Genomic DNA, 6,943 nt, shown 5'->3' on the forward strand with positions numbered 1-6,943 from the left:
CCCCCGGGCACCCCGAGCCGGCACGAGAAGAGCTTGGGGCTTCTCACTACCAAGTTCGTGTCGCTTCTGCAGGAGGCCAAGGACGGCGTGCTTGACCTCAAGCTGGTGCGGTCCGGCCTGCGGGGCGGCAGAGGGGATGTTGGAATAGGCCTGGGCAGGTAGCGGGAACTCCTGGGGCGACCCAGCGGAGCCCTCGGGGAGCAAGCCGCCATCCGGGTGCTTTCTCACAAGTGGGAGGTCGGGAGCTGTTTCGTTCATTCGGCCGAGGCCACTGGGTGTCAGCCCTGTGCCAGGCTCAGGGCTGCAGGTGCTGGTCCTCGTGGCCCTCCCTGCCCGGGGAAAAGAGCATCGGAACGTCCGTGTAGTTTGTGCCGGGCCTCTTTCCACCCTGCGGTCCTGAGCTGCTGTGATGCCTGGGAGGAGGGTTGGGCCTGTCCACCCCCTTTCCAGCCCCCTCCAGGCCGAGTCTGCAGGTAGCTGAGGGTACACCTGAGAGTGGGGCTGAGCATCCTCCTCTCTGTTCTCTCTGCCAGGCAGCTGACACCCTAGCTGTGCGCCAGAAGCGGCGGATCTACGACATTACCAACGTGCTGGAAGGTATTGGGCTGATCGAGAAAAAATCCAAGAATAGCATCCAGTGGAAGTGAGTAGAGGCACCTGGGAGGGCAATGGGATCGATCTCCCATCCGGAAGTGTTGGGTGGGCGGTGGAGGGTGCAGGAGAGAGCAGGGTCCATGGGGCCCAGAGCTCCTGGCAGGCCTCCTCAGCCCCCCTCCCTGGGCTCAGGGGCGTGGGGCCTGGCTGTAACACCCGGGAGATTGCGGACAAGCTGATTGAGCTTAAGGCAGAGATCGAAGAGCTGCAGCAGCGAGAGCAAGAGCTGGACCAGCACAAGGTGTGGGTGCAGCAGAGCATCCGGAACGTCACAGAGGACGTGCAGAACAGCTGATATCCTCCTGGCAGCCCCTGCTCCTGGGGTGTGGGCGAGGGGCCCTCTAGTCCAGCTGGGTTTGCATTGTGGTGTCCTGGCTCTGTCCCTCTGGGGAGGATGGTCCTGCAGCTCCTGGCCGGGTCCCAGCCTCCTGCTTCCCTCTCAGAGCCCCTCTCCCACCAATCTTGGTCTGTGATCCTTCCCTTCTAGACCCCAGACCCCAGGACTTTCTCCGAGGGCTTGTATGTTAGACCTCTGCTGAAGAGCTGGGTCTTCTGTGTGGTCTGCCATCTGTCAGCATAGGCAGGGCATCAGTCTTTCTCCTTAACCCCCACACCTTGGCCTACGTGACTCATGAGGACATCTGCAGATGCTTTGCTGGTGAGCAGAGCCTGAGTGGGGGAGATGGGGTTGGGGCTGGGCTGAGACACAGCCCTGAGCAGTGGGTTCAGTATCTAAAGAGAGTTCTGTCTCTTAAGAGGGTTGCCGGGGCCTTCCCAAAGAGGAGTCAGGCAGGGCGAGTCCTGGGTGAGAGGATCACTGGAGCCCTATGGGGGCCAACCATACTGAGGGGATACAGGAATTCTGGGCTGGGTCTCTAGGTCAGTCCCCATCTGCATGGTGCCTTGGGTTTGGCTTCTCAGGTGTGAAGAGCAAACATAAGGGGAAAGTGTGTGTGTGTGTGCGTGTGTGTGCGTGTGTGCGTGCGCGTGCGCTCCTGCGTGCATGCTTGTATGCAGGGGGCCATGATGCCCCCTTCCAACCTGCAGTTCAGTTGCATTGTGGATACAGGAGCTGTTTCTCCTCTGTCTTTGCTCCCCCAGACTGGTCCTGGGGAAGGGATGTTGGCCTTGGCCAGAACACCTGTACCTAAGGAGCAGCCCTCAGTTGGGGAATGGGATACTCATGGCCAGCAATTTTTTGCTCCACATGTTTAAATTCAGATTTTCTGGTTATTCACCCCTGGGGTCTTAGAAGGAGAAAAGCTTTAGTTTTCTGTCCCAGCCACTATGGGGATTGGGTGTCTAGCCCCTCAGAGACCATGGTCTTCCTGCTCCAAGGAACAGGAACCCCCATTCCCAGCTCAGATTGAACCCCTGGGCCCTGACCCATCCCCCTTGTTATTCTAGGAGACACTCTTCTAGCCATCCGGGCTCCTTCTGGCACCAGCTTGGAGGTGCCCATCCCAGAGGTGGGTGCTCAGCTCAGGCAGGCGGGGTTGGCTGAGGGCGGGGGCTGGCTGTGGAGCCCGATAAGTCTCGGGTGGGGCGGGTAGGGGAGGCCTGAGGTTTCGGGTTATCTAGGAGAATGGGCAGCCTGGGGTGAGAGAGGGCACTGTGGCTCAGGGTCAGGCAGGAGCCAAGCCTGCTTCCAATTCCACCTGCCCCACACCTGCAGGGCCTCAATGGGCAGAAGAAGTACCAGATTCATTTGAAGAGTGTGAGTGGTCCCATCGAGGTGCTGCTGGTGAACAAGGAGGCATGGAGCTCACCGCCTGTGGCAGTGCCTGTGCCGCCACCTGAAGATCTGCTCCAGAGCCCATCTGCTCTCTCTACTCCTCCACCTCTACCCAAACCTGCTGTGGCCCTGCCCCAGGATGCCTCACACCCAAGCAGTCCCCAGGTCACCAGCACCACCACCATCTGTGTCCCTGCTAGCGTCGAAGCCCAAGGGATGGCCATTCCAGCAGCTGAGATCATAGGTGAGGCATGATGAGCATCTGGCGATGGGGTGATCTCTGGGGCCCAAGAGGCAATACCTCTGTGTTGTGGGATGCTGTGCTCAGAGCTGGAAGAGACCTTGCGGAGGTTGTCCTTTTCCTGGTCCTCAGCTGGCCTCCCCTTGCTGTGACAAGGGAGCCTTTTTTCTTTTTTCTTTTTTATTGATTTCAGAGAGAGGAAGGGAGAGGGAGAGAGAGATAGAAACAAAGATGATGAGAATCACCGATCGGCTGCCTCCTGCATGCCCCCTACTGGGGATTGAGCCCACAACTCAGGCATGTGCCCTGACTGGGAATCGAACTGTGACCTCCTGGTTCATTGGTTGACGCTCAACCACTGAGCCACACTGGCGGGACAAGGAGAGCCTTTTTTAACAGGGAATCTCTGACTGTGTGAAGGGACATTAGTGGTGGCAGTTTTCCCCCAGATCCACCTGTCTGACTTGCCTTGGCAGCCTCTGTGTTAGAGGCCTCACGCTCCTGTCTCTTGCAGTCCCTCATTTCCAGATGACCTCTTCGGGGGTGACTGGCAGTGCCTATCTCTCCTTGGGCCTGGGAACCAGGGCTGTAGTCATCCTGGCCGTGGGTTCTAGCACAGCCATTTTCAATATTCCATTTCCTGCCCCAAGTGATGGGTTTGGGCCATGTGGTTGCAGTGAGTGGCGGCCCTGGATCTGATAGCAAGGACAGTGGTGAGCTCAGCTCACTCTCGCTGGGCCCGGCAGCACTGGACACCCGGCCACTGCAGTCGTCTGCCCTGCTGGACAGCAGCAGTAGCAGTAGTAGCAGCAGCAGCAGCAGCAGCAGCAGTTCATCTGGACCCAACCCTTCTACCTCCTTTGAGCCCATCAAAGTGGACCCCACAGGTGGTGAGTACTTGTCCCATCAGGAGCAAGGGGAGTCCAGCCTGAGCCAGTTTTGGGTCAGAAACAGAATTTGGGCTAGAAACCCAGCGCTCCTATCTCCTCAGCCAGAGCTGGCCAGCATGAGGGCCAGCCCTTGCTGTCAACCCTGCCTAGACCAGAGCTCTGCCAACGAGAGTGAGGAGCTTGGCCTCCCTCTGGTGCGGTGCCCCTCTGTCCCCCTTCTTGGTCTGACCCAGAACTCCCTGGCCCTCTCTCAAGCCCTGCCTGCCACCCGTGGACTTAGGTCTCAAGAAGGCAGAGGCACTCTCTTGGGGAAGGGGCTGTGGTATGGCCCTCAGGCTCCAAAGGTCGGCAGCTTCCCCGGAGAGGTGATGTTATCTGCCTGGAGTTCCATCTCCATCCTGTGCCTGAGTGTTTGCTTTTTCCAGGACTCATTCTCCTCAGCCCATAAACACCGCTCCCACTAAATGAGTGTCCCTCTGAGTATCCCTCTCTCACCTTCCCTGTCTTCTCTCTGTCTGGACTCTGAAAAGGCCATCTCCACTCCGCTTCATATGTTGGTCTCCCAGTCACCCTTCGGGTTGCAGCAGTCAGGACCCCTGTACCCACCTCACACCCCATGCTCTTGATAGCCACCCCTGACTGCCAGCTCCAGCGGGTTTTGAGGCTCATGTGCTCTGCTGCTCTTTTGCTTCGTATTGATGCTTTTTTCTCCTTTGGTTTTAATGATACCAGCTCTTGGCTCCTCTTACCGGCTTCCCTTCTGGCCTCTCCCTGGCACTTCCTTAACCATTGACACTCCCGGGCTCTATCCCATTCCACACCTGCAGAGGGCTAGATGAGCCCCAGCCTCCGTCTTGCCTAGATCTTTTGCCTGAACTCCATCCTTGTGTCCACGTGCCTTCCTCTGCACATCCAATGGGCACTTCATTCCCATGTGTTCTCAACTAAAACTTGCTTTTCCAGTTCCAGCTCCTTCGACTCCTCACCTCACATCACCTAAGTGAGTTCAATTCCAGATATCTCTTATATCCCCAACACTCAGGATCACTGCCAGCCACCTCTCTCGTAAATTCTTCAGCATCCTCCTCTTTACCTCAACCGACAAGGGTCTGTCTGAAACACAACCTGACTGGCATTCCTGTTTACAAAAGTACCTTTAATGGCTTCCTAAGGCCTGCTGGGTAAAACCAGAGCTCCTAAACCTCGCCTATGACATCCCTGGTGCTCAGCCAGCCGCGGCACTCCCCCCAGCTTCATTTTCCTCTGCTTTGCATGCGCATCCTCCCGATGAGACTTTTGTAGCAGGGTTGTCACCCTGTAGCTCCAGCCCCTGTTGAAGTGTCTGCCTCCTCTGCCAGGTAACCCTGCTCGGGTGTGCTGTCTGAGCCTGGCACCAAGGAAGTGCTCAGTAAGGGCAAGGATGGATAGGGCATTCTTCAGGCAGGATATCCTCCATCAGACAGGAATTCCTGCATCAGACAGGGTATCCTCCATCAGACAGGGTATCCTCCATCAGACAGGATATCCTCCATCAGACAGGAAGTCCTGCATCAGACAGGGTATCCTCCATCAGACAGGGTATCTTCCATCAGACAGGGTATCCTCCATCAGACAGGAAGTCCTGCATCAGACAGGGTATCCTCCATCAGACAGGGTATCCTCCATCAGTCAGCATATGCGTGCTGGACCCAGAAAGGGAGTGGTCTGCTTGCCCTTCTGCAGCACTTCTGAGTTACAAGGGCGTACCAGTCACCTGCAATGAGCCTTTGGTATCCTGGACTCCGCACTGAAGAATTTGTCAGCAAGGGAGACCAACAGATAATGCCAGCCTGGCTTAGGGCAGGGCCTTCCTCTCTTCAGCTATGTGGAACCCCAGGGTGGGTGGTATAGGATCTGAGAAAGTTGAGGGCTAGAGTGGGACCAGGCTGGACCTCTGTGCCCTTGAGCATGGCTTTCTTGTCTTTCAGTTCTGGAACTCCCCAAAGAGCTGTCAGAAATTTTTGATCCCACACCAGGTAGGGCTGTGTTCCTCCTTGGGGCTGGGAACGGGGCACAGCTTATTGGGTCTTGCAGCTTCTGAGGACTATGGTTATGATTGGTACCTGGACATAGTGTAAAAGTTCCTGATGGGGGCAGAGGGAGGTCCTCTTCATGGGCTTGGTGGGTGGAGAGGCAGGAGCCAGAATGTGAGTGAGGTCTCCCTCCTTCCCCAGAGTGCATGAGTTCGGAGCTACTGGAGGAGCTGATGTCCTCAGAAGGTGGGTGGCCCAGGAAGGTGGGGGGTGGGTGTGGGCAGCGGGTTGGGCGGCTGTTGTGGGGGGCCTTGGCCTTGACCTCAGGCCTCAGTCTGGTGCTCTCTGCAGTGTTTGCCCCCCTTCTCCGCCTTTCTCCGCCCCCCGGAGACCACGATTACATCTACAACCTGGATGAGAGTGAAGGCGTCTGTGACCTCTTTGATGTGCCTGTTCTCAACCTCTGACGGGGACATGCCCTGTGTGGCTGGGACACAGACTGTCTAACCTGAGGGCTGCTTGGGGACCTCCTACATCTCAGCCGTACACACAGCTTGAGAGCCACAGACTCCGGCTTCCCCAGCTTTCCCTCACTGCACAGTTCTGGCCACAGCTCCCACTCCTGCACCGACACCTGCATTGTGCTGGGAGAGCAGAAGGGGCTCAGCTCCCTCCATGGTGGAGCCAAAATATTTGCTTCTCCTTTTCTGGAGCCTTCCCCCACCTGTGTCCTCCCTGTGCCCCCCCTGAGCCCAGGCTCTGCTGCCACCCAGTGTCACAGAGTGAGGAAACACATTCACTCCATAGGGCAGCGTGTCTAACCTCCCCCTTGCCCTGTTCCTGTCAGCTCTCCCCCCTCCCGGGAGGGAAGCTGGGGTGGGGCTGGGCGCTTGTCAGCACCACTCCTTGCCTCCTTCACTTCTCCCCACCCCTTGACCCTAGAGCTCCTCCTGGACCTGTCCTGCCTCCCTTCTGCCTGGCCCTTAGCCCTGACCACCTGTAGGTGATGTTGGGGGAAGGGGGAGGGTGCTAACAGGAACAGAGGTCTCTAGCTAGGAACCTGGGCCTGTGAGTCCCTGAGGATTGACCCAACCTCCCTCCTCCCAATAGCCCCTCGTTTATTCATTTACCCTCATTTAGAGCCATTTGCAGAGATTTAGAAAGATTTGCAGTAACGAATGGATTCCTATATAAAGATTATTTTTATACTTTTTTTCAACAAAAGGAAAATGTAATATTTGTACAGTGTCCAAGTGAATAAAGATCGTGCCTAAGGCTATCTCTGGTCTGGTTTTTTTTTTTTTTGTCTCTCCCTGGGACCGCTGGATTGGCGGTGGGACTGGGTGGGTCACCTTGCTGGGAAGGAGGTGTGGCGGAGCCAGCTGCCCGCCCTCCCTGCTCCACCTGCCGC

General features: G+C 57.0%; 1 protein-coding gene across 1 annotated transcript; it reads left to right on the forward strand.

Moving 5' to 3' along the window:
* E2F4 (E2F transcription factor 4, p107/p130-binding) lies at positions 1–6,811 on the forward strand (the record flags this gene model as incomplete). The annotated part of the gene is made up of 10 exons (XM_005876457.2): positions 1–105; positions 534–643; positions 787–948; positions 1,269–1,312; positions 2,062–2,123; positions 2,330–2,633; positions 3,308–3,520; positions 5,488–5,535; positions 5,734–5,778; positions 5,884–6,811. Coding segments are annotated over 10 exons (1,209 nt in total), but the record flags the coding sequence as incomplete, so codon positions are not given.
* Between the last annotated feature and the right edge of the window lie 132 nt (positions 6,812–6,943).

The sequence above is a fragment of the Myotis brandtii genome, unplaced genomic scaffold (genome assembly GCF_000412655.1).
Source record: "Myotis brandtii unplaced genomic scaffold, ASM41265v1 scaffold486, whole genome shotgun sequence".
Taxonomy (NCBI): domain Eukaryota; kingdom Metazoa; phylum Chordata; class Mammalia; order Chiroptera; family Vespertilionidae; genus Myotis; species Myotis brandtii.